Here is a 23193-nt window from a genome sequence, read left to right as displayed (position 1 = left end):
GCTTATAATTTAGTTAAAAATGAATTCCATAACTTGAGTAGGATAGCCAGGAAATTCTCAGGCAATTCATTGCCGGCTTTTTTTAATTAGTTATTGTTGACCAAAACAAACTAATTTTTAATTCAACTTTTAAAAGAAAAAAAAGAAACCAAAAAAGAAATTTTGATGTTTGTATCATAGAAGATTAGATTAAAATGTATGATTTTAATGGTTTATGCACATTCTATTTAATATATCTACTGTTGAATTTGTATCAACAATATTTATTATTTGACTAGCAGGAGAAAGGTTATATATATAAAGTTATGTACTGGAGGGGAAAACTTTAAGTCCTTGTAAACTATACAATCATAATAAAAATTTTCATTAAATAATTTATCTCTGTCATGAGTGATATCAGTGGTGTAATAATTTAAAGGTAACAAAATGGTTGATTGTTATTGATGCAGTTTCAAAACTGCATCAAAACCAGTTTAAACACTGTAATTGGATAGGAATGCTCAAACTCAATTTCAACAATAAAAACAGGGTTCAGTAATTTATTTAAAGAAAAATGATTACTTCATTCAAAGGTTGAATATAATACTGATCAAAGCCTTTCTTCTGCATTGTTAACTAAGAGAACCAATGCTTTGTAGATACAAAACATTATATAGCTTTGCTTGACTTCCCTTACTGAATTGGGAAGTAATACTAAAGGTATTTCCTGTATAATTAGCGTGGATTTAAATAATCTAGAAAGAATGGTGTATTTTGTTTACATACTTTGAAAGTGTGCTTTAAAGATTTTTTTTTAACAATTTCTTCTAGTAATACCAGTCAGGATTATGTCTGCATGGACGTAATGCAAACAGGATATCTGTGCTGGCAAGGATGCTTATTTAATTGTGAAGACGATTGAAAAGTTCCATTAATTTTGTTGCTTTTTTTTAATTTGTTTCAGATCAAAAATGTTAATCTGCCTCGTGAGGAGCGTAGTAATAGATACAAGGGTTATGGTTATGTAGAATTTGAAGATAGAGCCAGTTTTGTGAATGTTCTTAGCGTAGCTGATACGGTAAGATGATTTTCTGTTTTGAAAGTTTTATGAAAAATATTTTTTTATCTATTTCAGTTTTTCTTAGTGCAACTTTTTATAAGTTGAATGGATATTAGCCGCTAAACAACATACAGGGAAAAATCTCGAAAAAAAGATTTATCAGAATGCATAAAGGCAATAAAATATAAAAATATTGATGTGCTATATAATTTCAGATTAGGATATAATATAAAATAAAAATGTAAGAAAAATAATTTGTAAATTTTGGAAATATCTTAAGAAAAAAAATGTTTATAGGTGTTCTTTTTTAAATTCAAAAAATTAATTTTATTAATGAGCAGCAAAAGATGTTTCTAGAATTTCAAGTTGGTACAATTGATATTAACTAAAATTATAATTCCTTCTACATTGTCATATCTGATAGCATGAGTTTTTACACATCGACATGGTTTATTATTAATAAGCAATATTTAATGAAAAACTTATTATTTAATTTATTCAAAAAATTTGTTAAAACTATACCTTGTTGGTAAATATGTTTTATCTAATCATAATGTATCTACTGCGTATGAAGAAAATTTTTAATTACACATATATACCCTTACATAGATCAGGTGTTAGTTCACCACTACAGTCGCTAGTTAATGTTGTGCAACCAAAGAGGAATCCCTAGAGAGTAGAGAGAGTTCATAGAAAAATGTACCAGGAGTCGCCATCCCATCAAGTGCACATCTTATACTTTTCCTTTCTTTAACATGAATGGCAGGTTATTTTACTTTTCAGAAGCCTTTGTAATGGTAGATTCAGTTCTTACATTACCTATTTAAGAAAAAAGGTAATTATGATATTAAAAGATAAAAAATAAAATTACTCTTAGAATAAATATATTTTGAGAAACCCGGGTACCCAGGTACCGTCTTTCTTCAGACTTATCTTATTAAGTCTAAGAAATAATTTTATTTTTTATATAAAAGATAAGTCAAGCGAGCAGTATTTTATTTGGTAGTAAATTTCTGTAAGAATCTCATATAATCCACCAGCTAATATTTTCTAAATTCAGTTTATATAAGATATTTCTTGTGATATCATTGTTAAGAGTACGGCTCAGAAACTATATTACTTTCTGAATTAATCTCAAATTATTTGCTAATGCATATACATGTTTTTAATTATGTGGTCTTAACTGTTTAACTTATGTTTTAGTTAATTTGTGTTTTGTTAATATTTTGGTGGTTACATTTTGCAGTCAATTAAAGGAAGGAGAGTGCGGATAGAGGTTTCTACTGGTCATGGGGATGCTGGACGGGGTGGACGTGGAATTCGCAGTGGTGGCAGTGAACCGGATTATATTACACAAGATTGGCGATCTAGACCGTCACGAGAAAGAGAGGATGATAGTTAGTTTTACATACATATATATCACTTTATTGAAAATGTATTCATATATTACAAGAAATTTATGATGATTTGGTGTCATGCACCACTCAGAATTATAATGTTGAGATGATGCCAATTCTGAAATTTCTATCTGCACCAAATTCAATTCTTTTAAGCATTTTAAGATTATATGTTATTTTGTATAATAATAGTTACTAAATTAATTCTGCAAAGAAAAATAAAGTTAATATGCTATAATTTTTTAAAGGTTAATGATTTTATAATAAAATCTGAGTTATAATATCTTTTGTAGAGGGTAGATTTTTTTAAGTTCTATTACTATATTTGACCGTGAATTTTTCACATTCTTTCTCACAATGTGTTGGGAACTATTTACATGATCTTTATTCTTGAGATTAAGTTGTAGTAAGAAAGAAGATCATTGACTATTCAGCATTTATTTGTTTTAGAACTTGTCAAATACCGAACCTGTAAAACAAAAGATAAAAATCACTTTTAACTTGGGCCAAATCTAATATTGAAAGGTCATTGATTATCAGGTAATTAAATTTTTTAATCTTTTATTTACTTGCATCAATATCCTTGATATAGTTGTGGATAAAAAAGTACAATTTGTTCATATTTATTTTTACTAATCTTTTGGATTTGTATCATATGTTAAATTAATTACACTACCAGTTAGGGAATGTGTAGGAGGAAGGTTATCTTGCCTCTCCTATGGTAGTCTAATGTGGTATGTAATCTATTCCATATGAAAATTAACTAATTTGTAAACCTAATTAACATTAAGAGAGTTTTAATTTCTAAACTGCCTGCATACTATAATGGTTGTATATTCACTAATTATCTTATTCACATCAAGACTGGTAGAAGCTCTGAAAATTACTTCTCCATTGCCTACAAAATGAATTATGTACGATGCCTTTAAAAGAAAAAGTATATATTGATTTTGTGAGGAAAAATAAGTAAAATAGAAATATGAACTGTTAAGCAATTCAGTAAAGAATTAAAAGTAAAGTAAGATTTGTTACATGTACAAGGTGTGACTATTAAATAACAAGACTAAATTTTTCCAATTTATCCCTTGTCAAAATTGCGGTGTGCACCTTGGTATTGTCATGAAGAAGTATGACATCTCTGATGAACATACCCCATCTTCCGTTTCGGGAGGCAGCTTTTGTTGACTATAGCAGCTGGTAATATTAAGCTGAGTAAAACTATGTCAAAAAAAATTGTTGCTTGAACTTATCCGGCTGACTGACTGGCTTTTGAACCCTCATCCTTCCTTCACCATTTTTGACTCTGGAGTGTAATGATGGACCCATGTCTCATCACAGGTGGCGATGCACCTCAAAAATCATTCCGTCCTTGCTGGAATCGATTCAGAAGTCTCTCACAGATCTCCAACCTGACCTGTTATTGATTTTCAGTCAACAACCTCTGAACCCATTGAGCACTAATTTTTCTGAAGTCAAGGTGATCAGTGATAATGTACTGAGTACCTAGATAGCTGATACCCACTTCTGATGAAATTTTTTCAGTGGTGAACCAGCGATCATCTTTGATAAGTTCTCAAACGACGACGTTGTCAGCTGTGAGACTTGACCTTGGGTATCGATCATGACTTTAGTTTTCTTACACTTTTTCGTTCGCCCTTAAATTGTCTGGCCCATGTGTACACTTTGCTCTGAGACAGTGTAGCATCTCCAAACTGTACCTTTAAACGAGTTAAAATTTCCGTGGGGGTAGCACTTTCATTAATTAGAAACTTTATGATAATACCTTGTGCAATAGATGACAGAACCTCTTGCTCAGCATGGCTGTACTGATGACAGGACAAAGTAAAGGAGCCAACCAAGCTGGTTCCCCCTCTTAGCACACCAAACAACCCCCCACTCCACCATCCAGCTCAGAACTGCTTGCTACTTAGAATAGCAAAATTACCATTTAAATTTGATATCACTTTTATATCTTAATTGGTACTGCAAATCCCTTTGTTTGTATTGCTTTCCTGATAAATATTGTCTTTGTACTACATAAGCTATAGTAACTAACCTGTCTAGTAGTTATTTATGTTTACTTTTCATTTCCAATAATTATCCTTTTTTCTTTGTTTAATTTTTCTTTCTATATTTAGATTATTAATAAACTGCATGAGGTAAAATGGCGCTATTTTGTATTTTTATTATTGAATGACTATACTGAAATATATGGGAGCCAAGAACTTAAACTTGTATATGAAACGTGAAGCAATTTTCCCTACCATAATTATATCATTTATCTGTTTGGTATTATTTTTCAAAGGTGAAATTATAAAGTATAATTAGCTTATCAAATTCATATGAAAATGAGAATTTTATTTTTTTGTTTAATAAAAAAATTGGGGTAGCTGTGAAGTAAGAAAGTTTAATTTTTTGTTAAAGAGTTCATTGTGCAAAAATTAAAAATAAATTTGTTGTTTGAACACTTCAGGTAAATTCATTCCAGACTTTAAACATTGAAAATTAACATTTTTATAGTATTTGTGTATTCGATATGGCAGAAAGTATTTCATAATATATAAATTTGTCATAATATTAGTTAAACATTTTTAGGCAATGATGTTAAAATGTGATAGTCAGATTATAGCAGCACATGAGAGACAAGTAAGCTTCAGAACATTATTGACATTCAGCAGTGAGGAACTTTTATGATTCAAGGTAGTCAACTTAATGGGGTGTTTCACATTATAAAAATATCTTCTTTTTTTTTTAATGAGTGTTAATTTGAGTTTGCCCGATTTTTTCCTCTAGGTTATAGGCCTGGGCGTAGAGATTATGGAGATCGTGGTGGTGGAGGCTATGGAAGAAGAGATGAACGAAGAGGTGGTTATGGTGATCGGGATCGTGATCGTGGATTCAGTGACAGAGGATATGGGAGCAGTAGAGACAGTGATAATAGGGATTGGTCAAGGGATGGAGATCGTGGTTGGCGTGATGACAGGGAAAGAGACAGAGGGTTCGGAAGAAGTGGTGGCTATGATGACAGACGAAGTGACTATGGCAACTGGCGAAAAGATATGGATCAAGACAGAGACAGAGATCCTCCACCAGAACGCAGTTAGTATTATAAATTTATTACTTTAAAAATTTTTTAGATTATTTAAATTGCTAATTGCATGAATTATGAGATAGTGAGATAAATCCAGAAAATAAGTTGTCTAAATGCTGCTGCTGCAGTGCTATGAGTGCAGTTCTATATGTATCTGTACTTAGTTGCCCGATTGTTAGGAAGAGATTGACACCATTCTTATTCACTTATCTTAATGTGTGTTTATAATGTTTAAGAAAATTGAGATATTCACCACTGTGAAACTGTCTTCGATAGGTTTCTTGCATGCAAGGAATATTAAACAAGTAGAAGAAGTTCACAGTCAGATTTGAACATTTATTGAGAAAATGGAATTAGTGATTCCATGGAGATGAATGTAATGGTTCAATTTATCTTTCAGGTGTTTCTTAATCTTTTTTAATAGCTCTTTAGAACTTACTTTCTGTATAACTACTTACATAATTTTTATAATTTAAGTAATTAATGCAAAAATTACCATTAAGTGTTCAGGTAAATGATTTTATGATTTATTAAAGAATGAATGTAAAAGTATAAAAGTCCAACTGCTCTAAGATTGAGGACCTTACCAGAGCCCCAGGAAAATCATCTAGTGCTTTTTCCATATCCAGTAAACATATGTTTTTAGTTATGCTGGTTCTGTTACAACAAATCAAGTAGAAGTCCATTTTTTGCCCAACAGATGTGGTACTTTATTTTCCTTTTTGTTTATCTGGGTAGAATCCTGTGCACCCAATTAAGGCAAACAAAATTCTAGAAGTAATGGTTCAAAAAACCTCAGTTGAATCAGTAAAACTAGATTGCTTGCCTTCCAAGTATATGAGGATCTTTTTACACTAGTCTCACTTGCATTATGTACACTCAAGAATGGCAAAGACAAATGTCTACAATACAGCGGTGAACCTTCCAGTGCATGTCTTGTCTGTGGCAATCCCTATAGCCTTTAGTTTTACTAGTCCATCTGCACAAAATACTGGTTAAAATATCTGAGCTGTACTTCCCTATAAAAAAATATTATTGTTATTATATTAATGATGTTTGATCAGGATCTAATCCAACTTTATATGTAGGACAGTCCATTCAACATACAGGGTGATTGCAAAGAAACGGGAAATAAAAAAAATTAAATAACGTTAATGAAAAATTTTTAAGGTGACCCCACAAAAAGTAATCGCAAGCTGAGAGATCAGGCGATCTGGGAGGCCATCTAATGTCACCATTTCGTGAAATGACACGTTGTCCAAACAATCAGCGTACAGCTGCCATCGATATTCGTGCAGTATGTGACCTTGCTCAGTCTTGTTGAAACCAGGCTGTGTTAAGAATCGGTGGAAATCTCTTTTGTTGTTCCACAACAAAGGTTTCAAGCACGGCTACGTAATGAGCCGACGTCACTGTAATCGCAAGACCGTTGTCATTCTCAAAAAAATAAGGGCCTATAACACCGTAAGATGACATAGCACACCACACGGTCACTTTCTGGCTGTGCAACGGACGCTGGTGTAGCTGCGTAGGATTTTCTTGTGCCCAGTATCTGAAATTTTGCTTGTTAACAAATCCACTGAGGTGGAAATGCGCTTCGTCTGACATCCACAGTTCATGAACAAACACTTCGTTATCATTTATCTTCTGAAGCATTACATTAAAGAATTGTGCTCGCACAACTGCATCGTTCGGTTTCAGTTCCTGGAAGATCTGCAACTTGTATGGATGGAATTGCAAGTCCTTCACTAGCATTCTTCAAATCCTTGAACTATGTAATTGTAAAGATGCTGAGAGACGACGGATTGACCGATGTGGACAGTATCTTGTAAAGCCTTGAACATTCTGTGGTGTACAGACGGTTCGCTCACGGCCTGGAGGTTTCTTTTTCATTGCCGAACCGGTTTCCTCAAAATTAGATATCCATGTTTTAATTGCATGTGCTGATGGAACACGGTCGTGCCGTCCCAGATTAAAATGACGGTGAAATTCTCTACGCGCTCCCTCCACACTGTCATTGTTTTTGTAAAACGCTTTGATAGTAAATGTACGTTGCGCACCACTCCAAGGATCCATGACAACTAAATGGCAGGTTAGGTTAGAGAGGCTGGCGCCACTTATCAAGTGGTACCAATCGCCCACGGCTACCAACACAACTTTCAAAATTTCCCTTTTTTTGAATCACCTGTATAATCATAATGACAGAAAAATGTTTTTTTATATTCTAAATGTATTAAAATAAATATGAGAACCCATCTTTTGATGATGATTTGGTGTCTTGCATCACTGATTATTGGTGTTGATAAAATTACCATTATTTTTTTAAGTCAAATAATTCTTAATTATGTCAGAAACATTAAAAGTTCTAGTGCTCTATTATTCTGCTATGTAATTAATTTATTGTAAATCTTCAAAAGAATTTAAATGTTTATGTTGCTTATGTTAATGTTATGTGATGTATTCCCAAGTTCTGTTACCTCTTGAGGTCTTGAAGTAGCTATTTCTTGGCGTATTCTTTGGATTGCAGTATCACAACTGCTGTTAATAACTTGTGCATGTGAATTTCAAGCATTTTTGTTACTGAATCTAGGTGTATGGTATCCTAACTTACATAAAACCTGAAATTTAGGGAGGCTCAGAAAGTATTGAATTATATTAGAACCATGTTGTTAATTAATAAAAATGAATTTAAGAATTATTTCAAGTCTGTACATTAGCTAAATTGTATAAATACACACAATAAAGTATATGAATATTTCTATGAGTAAAATTACGCACAGTTAATTTTTGTGTAATTTTCCCTGCAATCAGTTGAAGATTTTAAATGAAGACAAAAGTAAAAAACAAATGAATTCAAAGTTGTGCACTTTATTTATGTAGTATATTTACAAGGTTAGCATGTTTGTTGCTAAATGTATTTTTGGTACATGCATCAAAGTGCTATAAAAAGTTTTCCATTCTTAACTGTATCCACCAAATTTTTGTGTATATTCGCTTTTAGTGAAAAAATGTTTAAATTGACTGAAAAATCATGCCTACAATTGAGATCTGTATAAAATGATTTGTTACTGGTTAAATTTGCAATAACTGTAAAATATGTACATTTTTTTGATGAAGTAATTTTTTTCTCCTGTTTGACATGATTTTAGCATTAAATTTATTATTAGTTTCAAAATTGAAATTTATTTTATACATTTTTTTTTTAATTTTGCGTTGTAAATAGTATGCTTTTCTTATATAATAGAGAACTATGTGAAATGATTTCTGTTTTGTTAAGTCACCACCCTACGTAGATTTGAATCAATACAGGAAAGAAATAGGTGAAAAGTGCAATCAAATTACAATAATGAATATAAAATTCCTTAATGTTATCAGAAAAAAGTCTTGAAAATCTTCTTAATCCTAACAATTATAAATAAATTAAAGATGCCACTGAAGAAAATGACCGTTTTATATCCAAAAATATACAGCTAAAATATCTTTATGTAAATGTTATATAGAAATTATTCCAAAGAACTTTAATTTTACTCACAAAGGATTAATTCCTGCTATTTATTGTTATTAGCAGATTTTCAAAGAATTTTTTAATCACTACCGTGCCCAGTCATGTTTATATATATATATATATATATATAAAGATTTTCTCTTTCACTACCAGATGCTATTTTTAACCGATTTTGATAAAACCTGGTGGGATGATGTAAAATTATTGGGAGTGGAGCTCTATTGATTTCAAGCGAATCTGTTCATAGGAACCAGATATAGAACCAAAAACCAGGGTTTTGGGGTACATTTTCAGCTTTTTTGTCTTTCCACTGGGTGTATTTTTTTTTAAATTTCCTTTTATTTTCTTAAGAATAAATTATTTTAAGAGATAGACTCTTGGTTTGATGTTTATTAACTGTTCTATGCAAAGCCTGTGTAACACTGGTGAAGTATATAAAATTCTTAAATTTATACTGGTAACTAAATTATATATTTAATTATATGCCACTAGAAATAGTTTTGATATCCCAATCTAAAAACTTAAATACTTAACACAATAAATTTTTCTTTAGCATATTTCCAAAAAAATTGTAGATATCACTACTGTGGGTAGTTAGATTTTATAAGTAGTATCAGGATTGTTATATTTAGTTTCATCAAAATCTTAACCAATTTTGATGAAACTTGTGGGGTAATGTAAACCTGTTGGGAATAGAGCCCTATTGATTTTCAAGTGAATTGGAGCACAAGAACCGAAGTTAAAACCAAAAATGTTTTTTTTTTGTAAATTTTCAGTTTTCTTTACATTTTAGTGGGCACAATTTTTAACAGATTTTAATTAGTTTATAAAATGATGTAAAACCTACTAGAAATAGAATCCTATTGATTTTCAAGCTATTGAGTCTGTTCATAGGAACCAGAGTTATGGACATAAAACTGGGCGTTTGAGTATGTTTTCAAGGTTAACTAAAACAAAATCCACCCTGCTGACATACTGTATTTTATAAGAGTTTTTTTATATTATGCTTGATTAATAAATATCATAAATTTAGTCTTAATTAACAGCGACAGTTCTATTTAAAATTTTAATGTAGGCTATCGCAAATTAGTCTGGTTATAATACTGCTAGAGTACCTAGAGGTTTACTATTTACAAATAATGAACCTGATCTCAATCCATTTCAAAATGACAAACATGTAGACTTTTTAATTGTTAATATCTTTGCAATTGCTGGTTTATTTAAATAACGTGTTATTACAAAAAATGTTAAGTGGTTTATGACAAAGAAAATGACTATTTATTCAAATCTGTTCATAAGTAACAGTTACAGCAAAAATTCTTGTATATTAAAAAAAGATTTTTTCCTTCCGAATAAATTAAATAACTTGACACAATCTCGGATGAAATAATTTTATTTATGTTATCATGTAACAAATTATAATAATTAAAAATATTACTGCCAATAAGAAAATTTTACAAGAACCTTTTTTAATAGTAAAAAATAAAAACACAAGGTGTTAAGAAACATAAACTAAACTTAAAAATTCAGAAAAAGTAAATGATAAGAAATGAACAACATTGTTACATATTAGATGTGATTTTGATTGTTGTAGTATAACCAAAGCATTCAAAACAGGTGGCTCCTACCAGAGACACTGGAAACTTAAATATTCTTGATCATAGAATTGTGGGCATAGTACAGAGCAATTCACCAGTGTAGCTGTAATCATGTAAAATGTAAATTATAAGTCAGCTATATGACAATTCTAATTCATCTGCAAAGCACATGCATCATCTGCATAATTAAAATATCACATTTCAAAAGGTAAGACAATCTTATAAAAAGTATGCAATAAAAACGTAATGAGACTGGAAACTGAACTTTCAGATAGAAAGATTTTTCAGCCACAAGTTTTAAGACTGAATGCCCACATTGCATTCAGCCTCTATGCATGCTGAATGCAAGGGGTTAAAGTCAGAATAGTATTTAGATTCTAGATTGCACATAATCAGTGTTTATGTCATTTTTAATTTTAAAATTGTAATTGCTGTATTAATAAAATACAACTTCAATCATACTTATGATGATTTGGTGTCATGCACCACTCTTAGTTTTGAGTGATGAAAAATTGCCATCATTTTCTGAAGTCTTATTGAAGTTGCAATTCAGTACGTGTAAGATAAGTTTTCTCATTAGCATGTTATTTTTATGTGTATGAGGAAATATTTTAGTTCTATTGTAAGTTTCATGAAAAATATTATTTTCTTTCTTCCTTGCAATAACTTGCAAAGTCAGATCTTTTAATTTTCTTTTTTAGCATTTATAAATAGCTTCCATGTTGATTTTGGGTGCAGGTGAACCAAAAACAAGACCGAAGATAGCTTTAAAGCCGCGTACAAAGCCAATAGAAGATGACAAAGACCGTGATACATCTGCTGCAATATTTGGTGGTGCAAAACCAGTCAACACAGCTGCTAGGGAACGTGAAATTGAAGAACGTTTAGCTAGACAGTCTGCTTCACTAGATGATGGCCCTAGGTGAGTTGTTCATTTTAAGTTTGTTGTTTTTTATATTCTGTTTTGTAACTCATTGCATCATTATTTGTCTCGGCCTGAGTAAAATATTAAAAAATAGAAATAATTATAAACAATTGTGTGAAAATTTATAAAAATAAATGTAATGATTGTGATGCTATTTATATAGGAAAAAATACAAGGCATATTTTTAAAGTAAGTACCATTTTGAAATTTAAAAAAAATAAGTACACTATTCTTACAATTTTATTTTTACGTGAAAGCCTGTACTTTAATCTATTATTCTACATGATTGCCACCAACATTAAGGCACGTGTATCATGCAACCAGCTTTTGAACATTGTCATCATAGAAGCCTGCTGCCTGGCTTAATAATCACTGCAACACAATCGCTTTGACACCATCGTCGTCATTATCGCGCTGACCACCCAGATGTTTCTTCAAATCCAGAAACAAATGGTAGTCACTGGGCACTAGATCAGGACTGTATGGAGGATGATCACGTTGTTCCCAACCAATTGATGTAATGAGTTCTTGAGTTTGATTAGCTGCGTGTGGATGGGCATTGTCATGAAGCAAAAGAGGATCCCCGTACTCAGCATGCCCATGCCTTTTGTTTTGGATTGCACGGTGCAGTTTTTTTAAGGTCTCAATATGTCGTTGAGTTTATTATGTCACCACTAGGCAAAAACTCCACCAGCAACATCCCCTTCCTGTTCCAAAACACCATACACATGATTTTCTGGGCCAAAATTGTCTGCTTAAACTTCACTTTCTTGGGTGATGTTGAATGACGCCATTCTATGGATTGCTGCTTCGTAACGTAAGCCACCCATGTTTTGTCATCTGTTACAATTTGACGTAAAAAAAATCATCATCCTTTTCGTTGAAAAGTCAACGCACTTCCTAAATGTTGGGTTTTGTGCACCTCAGTCAACATTTTCAGTACCCAGCGCGAAGACTTTAGATAGCGAAGAAATCATAAATTGTCTGTTTTCTATTATGTTTTCATCAATTTTTTTACACCAAATTTTTAGTAATGACAGAAGATCGTCCATTCCGTTCCTCGTGAACATTCTGGCGGCCATCTTTAAAAGCTCTAACCCATTTTTGTACCATTCCATTGCTCGTACTGTTTTCTCCATAGATTTCACTGATCTGACGATGAATTTCAGCCGCTTTCATGCCTTTACCACTAACAAAACTAATCACACCACATATTTCACAATCGGCATGATTCTCGATCAGCAGAGGCATTTTAAATACTCACAAACAAAGATCGTAAACACAGTCGAATATTTCCGTAATGGCATCTGTGGCTTGCCAACAGATGCAGGTACACAGTGTGCATGTGTGGAATGCCCACCGCAGCATAGCAGTGGCGGAATTTCAAAACTGTACTTAATTTGAAAAACATGCCTCGTAGATCCTTTAAAACTAGATTTCTTGAACATTATAGAAATTATAAAGATAATAAATTAGTTTTGTTTAATGTGACAGACAATTTAAAAATATTAAGAATTAATAAAGATGGCATAAAATTAAATATGTAGTACGTATTAAGTACATTATATAACGTTTATAGTACTTCACTATACTATAAACAGCATTGATGTAAATTAATTGCTGATTTGTTTCATTTATGATAAGTAACAAATATCAGCTAATATTAACACTGGAAGTTAATTTTTATTTAGAAAGTAATATCAGTAGATATAACTGTTCAATTTGTTGTTGTGTTGTAAATTATTAGTTATTTTTTTATTATCAATATTATTTAAAGTTTGTTATTGTATGCATTATGAATGTAAAATATCATGCAGCATATTTTACCTGGTTTTATTGTAACAATTTTTCCATCATTGCAACTTTGAATGCTTTTACTTGAAATGAAGGCATTAACAAAAAAAATGAGTTTTACCACCGTTTTTCTTGTAAAATTTTAAATTGTAATTATGTCGTATGTCTCCCTTCCTATTTAAAAAAATTTGATTCAATATGGCAGACAAAAATTAAAAACCCTCGATAATGTAAATTTTTTTAATTATGTAGAACCCAATTTCTTTGTCTCCAAATATACCTCTCAGATATGCAGTATAAAGCTGTTTCTGTACTTAAATATCACTTAGTATATATTTTTTACTAAAATTAATCTAAGATTTATATTATTATTTTTCTGCACTGTTAAAAGTATTTAAATTTTTTCCTATAAATGTAGGAAAGTTCTATAGAGAAGAATAGAAGATATGGAACTGATAGTAGAGGATGTCGGATGTAATAAATACATAAGAATTAAAATGTTAATTCAGGACAGATATGATTGGTGAAACCATTTAACTGGATTGACAACTTAAAATGAATGAATCAGTGTATTGTTTATACTTAGATTTAGTATATGAAACGTTATTTAAATAAATTTTTGTTAAGTCTAGCTGAAAAATGTTTAGGTTCTTCCTTCTATTGATTTTCCTTTATTCTATCATTAACTATGAACAATTTATCTAAATTTTCATTGACATTTGAAGTTATCTCTCATAGGCAACACCCATGGCAGTCTTTTGTAAAATATAGGAACTTTTGTTTTATGACAAAGAAGATAGCAATATCCACAATGCAGTAATTACCTCCTGTTGCATTTAGGTGGATTTAAGAAATTACAGGTTAAAAATACTTTACTAACTTCATCGACACTTTACAAGGTGTGATTACCAATTCAACCAAGAGGATCGTAATGTTGGGTGATTTTAACAGCAAAATGGTGGCGGCTGGCAGTCAACACACCAACAGGAGGGGACAGATCCTTGCCGATCTCCTGGAAACTGCCGGCTGCATCTGCATTAATGACGATACGCCCACGTACGTAGTGAGAGGTCATCGGTCGGTGCTTGACCTCACCATCCTGGACTGTAGATAGAGGAGGAATCAGTACCAGTGGATGGTTCTCTCAGAAGATATAGCGAGCGATCACCGCACCTCTATCTTGGATCTGAAAGATGTAGATTTCAGGCGTGAAGTGCACTCCCCCCCACCGAGATTCTCATCAGTACAAATAGAGCAAACCGTCAACAGGACTGCAAGTAGACTGTCTGATAGACATCAACAATCACCTGAGGCTTTATCTAATATAATAAAGCAGGAAATGGACAGAATGGCAGCTAACAATACAAGGAGGCGCTCCGTATATTGGTGGACTGCTGAAATTGAAGCAATGAGACAAGAGCTCCAGTCCCTTAGGAGAAGGAAACAACGTATTCTTAGAAATAACAGAGAAGGGTACCAGGAAATAGCCAATAGATACCTCGAGGCAAGAAGAACGCTCAATAAGGCTATTAAGAGATGTAAAAAGGATTGCTGGATCAGGCTCTGCGAAGAGCTTGACAGCAATCCCTGGAGCCAGGCATATCGTATTGTGACCAAAAAGTTCGGGAGACGTATGCCTATCCTCAATAAGACCAGTGTTGCAAGGGAGGTAGCCAGGTTGTTCCCGCATACAGTGCCTGATATTGTGAGATCCACACCTTGCGACAATAGAAGATTCACCATGGAAGAGCTACAACTTGCGGCGAGGAGTTTGGCAACCAAAAAGAGCCCTGGTCCGGACAAGATTCCCGCGGTAGTGATCAAGGGGCTGGTTCAGAAGGCTCCCTGGGAGATGCTCGAGATTGCCAGCCACGGCATGGAGAACGGAGACTTCCCCGACTGCTGGAAGGAGGCCAGAGTGGTATTCCTACCTAAAGGCACCTCTTCGGAGGAAGATATAACCTATAGACCCCTGAGCCTCCTTAACATGATGGGGAAGCTAGTAGAAAGATGCTGGCTGGCCGTATCATCAAAGAACTAGAAGAGGGAGCCGGAATCAGTCCTAACCAGTATGGGTTTATGCGGGGGCGATCCACCGTGCAGGCTAACTGCCGAATTTCGGGATGGGCCGACGAGGTGAAGAGAGGCACTTGGCGAACCAGGAGAATTCCACTGATGCTGTCACTAGACATAAAAAATGCGTTCTGGGTTATTGGTTGGGGTCACATTAATGACACAATTGTGGCTAGGGGCCTCAGCCCGTACCTGCGTAGGCAAATTGAATGTTACTTGTCCAACAGAGGATGTCTGGTAGAAGCACAGGAAGAAACAGTACATTTTCAAATGCACGGTGGAGTTCCGCAGAGCTCTGTTCTGGGGCCGTTGTTGTGGCTGGTGATTATAGATGAACTCCTTCAGAAGGAGTTTCCTGTCAGCGTCCAGGTCCTGGCTTATGCAGATGACCTTGCAGTCCTCGTAGAGGGAAGGACGGTCTTGGAGGTGCGGGAGAGGATGTATGCGGCCATCGACACTATACAGGAGTGGTTGAGGTCCAGGGGTCTGCAACTGTCTACGGAAAAATGCCGGTGTATTGCCTTTACGGGTAGAAGAGTGCTAGAACCGTTCAATATTTCCATCAACGGTCATGCTATAGAAGAAGCGAATAACATCAAGTACTTAGGAGGTACCCTCCAGAAAAACGGTAGATACACCGAGCACATAGTCAATGTATGCAACAAGGCAGAAAGGATGATAAAAAGTCTAAACATCATTATGTCATCGCAGAATGCCCCTCGGGCCTCAAAGCGCCGTTTACTGGCGACCACCGTCGTGTCTTCGCTTATGTATGCCGTTCCGGCCTGGTGGCGCTCTATCGCCATCAGGCGCAACAAAGAGAGACTGGCAAGGACGTACAGTTGTGTGCTCCTAGGTGTTGTGTCCGCATACAAGTGTCCTATGCCGCCCTGTGCGTGTTATTGGGTACACTTCCTATTTACCTAATCGCAAAAAAGAGGGTGGAGAGGGCACAAGGCAAGCCAGAACAAGAGGTCAGGGATGCCGTTTATAATATCTAGCAGGAAAGATGGTCGCAGGAAGCTGTGGGTCGATGGGACGAGAACCCTCATCCCCAACATCAAGCCATGGTTGTCGAGAAGATTTGGTGAGGTTGATAATCACCTATCGCAGTTTTTTACAGGACATGGTTCCTTCAATAACTACCTGCACAAAATAGGCAGAAGAGCCAATTTGCCACTACTGCAACGAGATAGATGATGCTGAGCACACCTGTTTTGAGTGCAATAGGTGGGACACACGACATAGTAAGACATGTAGTAAGGTACTTCTACAGAAATACTCCGATGAGAGAAGACAAGGTGTTGGCTAGAATAGGACTGGGTGGACAGCCTTGCTGGTGAGGTCCAGCATGCTGCGGTGTGTTGGCACTGATGAGCCACCAAGGACTCCACGGGTAACAGTCAGGCAACAGCACACTGAATACTGAAGGGACCCGGCACCGCGTCGCGGCGAACTGGGTCTGGCGTGTCCAAAAGGGCAATATTAATAAAGAACTCTCAAAAAGAGCTAACCGGTAGGCCGACCTGCCTTGCCGGTAGGTGGGGAGGCCTATTTGAATTTAAAGACACTCCCCTGGGCGGCGTAATACCAACAAGTCGGTCCGGCCCAGGGGAGCTAAGAGGAAAAAAAGAAAAAGGTTAAAAATATTGACATAAATTGCCATACTTAATCAATTCCAATCATTGGCAATAATTGAAGAAAAATATTCTCCAATATGTGTGGTTACTGAATTGTTTTGCTTTATTAAGTAATGTAAGTAAAATTTGTATGACTGATGTCTTAACTCTTCAATTTTTATTATAGAATTTCGCAGTAAATAAGGCAGAAAATAAAATTAATCTTTGATTTTAAAATTTTGATACTTGACTATATAATTTTTTAAAAATTACTTGAAAAATTAAAGAAAAGTACTTTTTTAAGAAAATAAATAAAATTGAATCAAAGTAGCTTTAAAAAAAAACCAGTAAATACTTGAAAAATTGTATTTGTCAATTCTAGAAAAAAAATTATATCAATTTTTGTTGGCATATTGAAGATGACACTTTAACACTAGTAGATTTAAAAATATTAATAAAAATATACTTATTACCTACCTGCATAACCCTTGTTCAGCAGGATTATGATGGGCATGGTTCTTTAAACAGCAATTATTTTTTTCAGTAATAAAAAAATACATTTTCCTTCCTTTCTGTAACATTTTATTTTTTTAATCCCTAGTAATTAAAGAACCTAATTATAAATAAGATTGTATTGTAACTACTGTACAGTTACATATTAGACTTATGATGATATGGTACCATGCACCACTCTTAGTGTTACATGCTGAAATGTATTTACCATGATAATCTGAAGTCATATAGCCATCTACCTGTGATTGATGTTATTTCTGATTCAATGGTTTTGTATTGTCTCCATGTGTGTAATTATATAACTATTAATTTCCTACTGTTTCTTAAGTACCAGTTGAAAAATTGAACTGTGTTAATGGAATTCAATTTCTTTCAGTACTAAAGAAAAATAAAATTACTTCTACAATATCATCTTTAGAAATCATTTGAGAATTTATCACTTGTAATTTTTTTTAATAGGCGGAGAGGACCATCATCACACGATTCATGGGATCGAGATAGAGATCGTGCTAGAGAGCGTGATAGGGAAGAAAGAGGCAGGGACAGAGGACGGGAACGTGATTACCATGATAGGGAGTATGAACTGGATGACGATAGAGATTTAGAAAGCGATAGAGATATTGATACAGACAGAGAAAGAGTGTCATCACGCGGTGGTGATGACGATGACGATGAGTCTAGAGAAGATGATACTCCTAGAAGAATGGAACCGGCACCACCTCCTAAACAAAATGCATGGACACGACGTTCACAGCAAAGTAGTAGCAGTACAGTTAGCGTGAGTTTCCTTTTTTTAAATGTAAATAAATGAGCACATTTTTAAATGTAAATAAATGAGCACATTTTTAAAGAGGATTTGGGTTATTCAAGTAATCCTTAGCCTCTTTAATTTATTAAAGCAGTGTGCAATAGTATTAACTTTCTTACAGACAGTGCATTCATGTAATTGTTAGTGAATGTATTCGTAAAAAGAAGTACATTGAGGCATATAAGTTAACATAGGTATTGTGATGTATTTTTATAAGTTTTAGTTAATTGTTTATTTCATATAAAATAATTTTATATAGATATTGATTGAATCAAGTTTCTTTTTTTTATCTTACTGTAATATTGCTACAAAAATGTTCTGGTGCATGTTTTCCTCTGTGTAAAAAGGAACTGCATATGTAATAACGTATATTTACTTAGGCTGAAAATGTATTTATTACAATCGCAATAAATCATTCTTTATTTCACATCTCTTATTGATATTAATTAATAATAAAATGAAGTACAAAGGTGTCTACACATTTTTCTGTAAAAGCTAAGCCATGGGGAATATCCTAATGCATTATTATTCCAAAGATTAATGAATCATTTTTGTACAGGTAGTTTTTGTTTTTCTTTTCTGACAGCAAAGACTACATTGTAGCCTAAAATAAGAAAATACCTGTTGTGGTTTTTGCCATAAAATTAAAAGTTGTACACAACAAACAATACTTAGGTGTAAAATTTTATCTTGTGATTTTTATGATCATTTGGCACCAAATAGTTAAAATTTATTACAAATTGAAAGACTATGTTTAGTGCATATAGTGAATGTGCATCAATTTCAATAAACTGTTACACACATGACATTTATTATTATAGAAAGCGTAGGTAAAAATTAGCTTTTCTATTATAAGGTATAGAAGCCAGTCCTCAGAAGCATGTAACAGGTGAATAAAATGAGTTATAGAAGTAGACATGCTTATTACTAAACGTAGTGTTTTTTTTTTCATGTTATCTTTAATTAACTCTGTAAATATATCTGAAGAATATAATGTTTTTTTCTTACATTGCTATGAGAAAAAAGTCTGCAAGCTCTAGGATTTCAGAGATGCAACGATTTAAAGTTTGTCCAGTAAAATTAATAAGCTTGTTGAACAACGTAATGCCAATGATATAAATGTGTTGTAATAACCGTTTAATGTATAAACAGTAACAAAATAGTGTTATTGTATAAATATCATAGGGATCTTAAAATTTAAAATTTACTTATGTTGAAACTATGTTGACTGAAAAAGTAGATGTGAATCTTTAAATGAAATCCTACATAACAGGCTGTATTCTTGACTTAATATACAAAACACTAAGTAGATAATTTTACACGTGAGTTAATTTCTTCTTGTTTTAGATTAATAATGGTCGAACAAGCCCTTCTGAAGATGCTGATAGTCATTCTAAAAGTCGAGGTACTTCACCACGGCCACTTACAAGAGATGATTCTTCATCAGTTGAATCTGTAAGAAAATACCAACCTCCACGTGGACAATCAAGTGAGCAAAAACGTGGCGATAGAAAACCATCACATGGTAATTTTTTTCTCGTAATGTTATTCTGATTATTTGCAATGTAATAGCAAAAAGATGATTAGCTAACCTTGATCTTATATTAAAGTATAATGTCTTAATACATCAAACGTAGGACTTACCCCAGTGATACATATATACTACAAAAAACAAATTTATGAAGTGTTAGATGAGTTTTTCGTTAAAAAATACAATAACTGATGTTAAGATTATCTTACACTCCATGGTATAAGTTAAATGTGATATCTTCATTTTCATGTCTTATTACTGCTTGTCTTTCTTGTTATTTTATTTTCGGATATGGCATAGTTATAGATTACATAGTTTTTGTATTTAATAAATGCTTTTTAAATTGTTTTGAATTGTCGCTTATGATGGCTTAAGCCAAAAGTAGTTTGATTTTATCTGTTTGTTATAAAAAACTATATATAATTGTCATGTTGTTCTTTATCAAAACCTTTTTCCACCTCTCTTTAGGTTCTCGTTTAAACAATCTATCTTTTTCTTAGTCATCCCCATATGAAGTTCATATTATGAAGGGTTTTTGCCACTTTTTGATAGTGAATTCACATGGTACCAGCAAAATTGTTTTTTATGTTTACAGGTTTCAAGTCTTGAAATAACCAGAGATATATCAAAGTTTCTGCATTGACTGTATTACAGGGAATGTCTATATAGATCACAGTTTCATTAATGTTCATCAAAACTTTTGGAAATTATCCGTCAGCTCTTTTGTTCATTAACATATTTTCTTTTCAGGCAATTAATTTGGGTGGTTGATTGACTGCTTATCTAGAGATAACAACTAGGTAAATCCCAGATTTCAAAGGTTGGTTATGCAATGACCCTGGCCAAAGTTGAAAGCAGTAGAATTTGCCATTGCATGTGAATAGTATACAGATAATAATTTTGTTTGTGGGGTGGGATGTAATGGAACTAATAATCTTGGATGGCAAATCATTGCTTCTACTGTGTGTGATAGTTTTTCGTAGTTAGAGTACAGTAAGTACTAAGTGTGAAAACTAATTTTTTTTATAATTATTGTAATTTTAACAGTTAAAGATGAACTGTTTCTTTTGTGAACTTTCAATCAGTAGCAGCAAGTGCTTCAAATGCGAGTGATACAGACAGTTAAAGAAAAAAACCAATGGAATACACCAAAGAAGTATACTTTATTTCACTGGCTAATCCTCCAATTATTTCCATCTGTAAATTTTATTTTTCTAGATGATTTCATGATTCAAATCATCAACTGAGATTGAACTCGCATTTTGAGTGTAAAACAATTAAAAAGTGAAATAATTAATAATGAGCAGTTACTCGTATGTTAAAGTGGTTTCTGTAAATCACTGAAGTAAAAAAAAATGTTTTGAGCCGATTACACTTCATACTAATAATGTTTATAGAATTCATTGATCTCAGCAGTCAATGTCACTTGAAATTTACATGCAATTTATTTATAGATATTTATAGCCCCTATTTAGTGAATAGTTACTATTAGTTAATATTTAATAGTTAATATTAAAAATAATGAATTATCATTGGTTATAATTAAATGATAAATAAGTTTTACGTGACATCAGGGAAAATGCAAAAAGAGAAAAGTAAAAATTCCATTTCTTTATCTAATTGATCAATAAACAAATTAAGTACATTACTGAAATATATTCATGGGAAAAATCATAATGATAATCCAGTAAGATATACATTTAAATACTGTAACAAATTTCTAAAAATGATTGCTCATTAAAAAAACGTTTACCCGATTGCACAGAAGAATAGCTAGAAGCTTTTTTATCCGTATGACTGTTGTTTTAAAATGATTGAATCCTTTATTTGTTTGTGGGTGATAAACTTGTGGAAATATTGAGTTGTAAATGGAAATAGTCACTTAACAAAGTATATTTCTTTCCTTAATGTATTATATTCAATTATTGATCACTGAACTCAGTATTGGGCCTGTAAGATCTTGCAGTTACTATGAGTCACATTTTTAATTAGGTTCTTTTTTATTTTATTTTTTTAATAAATTCAAAAGTTGACATTTTGTATATTATAGTTTAGATTGTATACTTCTGGTGTACATAAATTTATATACAGTCATGAGAGATGATAATTAAGGGAAAAATGAAATATATATTAAAAGAAAAATTCAATATTTTATTCTTATACAAGTGTTTATTAAAAAGCATGCTTAACTAAACACCGCAAGTTTAATCTTTATCACTCAAGAATGAATGAATGAATGAATGCTTATTGCAAGACCATCAGGAGGCCTGGCTTTATCTGATAGCCATTAGACTTGTTACGCAGCTTCCAGACAGGAAACAGAATCCTCAAGGCTCTTCCACGGGTAGCCTCTGTACCAAATACCAAGTATGCCCTGATATCTTTAGCAAGAAGAACCTAGTAGAGTCATACCTGCTACTGCAAAACCGATAATGGAAAAGAAGGTATCAAAGATGAGAAAAAGGATTGATTGTAAAGAGTTATTACCCTTCAGGATAGATCAGTGTAGTTTACTATTTTTCACAGGTCGTTTTATTATATTTCCAGCTATAGGATGGACCTATAGTTTGTTTTTACATATCTCTTATAAGTAGATATTTTTTCTATATATTTTCTTGAATATATTTTAGGATTATTTAATATATTTAAGATATATTTTCTTGGAGTTTTTATAAAAATATTTTTAATATCTTCATTATTTCTTGCTATAAATAACACATCCTATTGTAATAGTTCAATATTAAACAAAGATTACGACAAACTAGAAGATATTCAAATTTTCTACATGCGCTGTTTAAATTTTTGTTATAAAAAATCATCCATGTTATTTATCTGGAAGAAACGTACAAAAGAGGCCGTTAGGGGAATTGTTCTTTGAAACAATTATATAATTATAGTATCTCTTAAGTAGATACTCATGATGCGAACTAATTTATACTTGCCCACACACACATATATATAAATAATACACACATAGGTGACACTTATCCACGTATTATTTTTACTTCCTTGTATGTTGTAGTATGAAAGATTTCAGGTTTCAATGGAACTATCCATTATGACCATCCCTGAATCCATTTTGACTAGTTTCAGCGAACATCTGTACATAAATATATACAGATAACTCAAACACAATTTGCCATTTGATGTTGAAATTTTGGATTAGAACTTTTGTAACATGTAGTTGTGCTTCTCCTCTTTTGATTGCAGTCGACTGAACCTAATGTCCAGAAAAGCCCAAAATCCAAAAAAATGTCTATTTTGGATTTTTGCTTAACTGCAGTAATAATAAAGAAGTCC

General features: G+C 32.8%; 1 protein-coding gene across 2 annotated transcripts in view; it reads left to right on the top strand.

Annotated features, from left to right (window-relative positions):
- The window catches only part of eIF4B (eukaryotic translation initiation factor 4B), a 61703-nt gene that overhangs the window by 25266 nt on the left and 13244 nt on the right, over window positions 1-23193 (top strand). For both annotated transcript variants that reach the window (XR_012757654.1, XM_075375049.1), the window contains exons 4-9: window positions 944-1057; window positions 2286-2436; window positions 5230-5535; window positions 11369-11552; window positions 18014-18332; window positions 19710-19887. Coding sequence is in view for 1 of the 2 variants with exons in the window: in XM_075375049.1 (XP_075231164.1) it covers window positions 944-1057; window positions 2286-2436; window positions 5230-5535; window positions 11369-11552; window positions 18014-18332; window positions 19710-19887 (1252 nt within the window). In the remaining variant the exon portion in view is untranslated. The remainder of the gene's footprint in view (window positions 1-943; window positions 1058-2285; window positions 2437-5229; window positions 5536-11368; window positions 11553-18013; window positions 18333-19709; window positions 19888-23193) is intronic.

This window comes from Lycorma delicatula, chromosome 9 (assembly GCF_047948215.1).
Source record: "Lycorma delicatula isolate Av1 chromosome 9, ASM4794821v1, whole genome shotgun sequence".
Lineage (NCBI taxonomy): Eukaryota > Metazoa > Arthropoda > Insecta > Hemiptera > Fulgoridae > Lycorma > Lycorma delicatula.
This window is presented reverse-complemented; position numbering and strand designations above follow the sequence as displayed.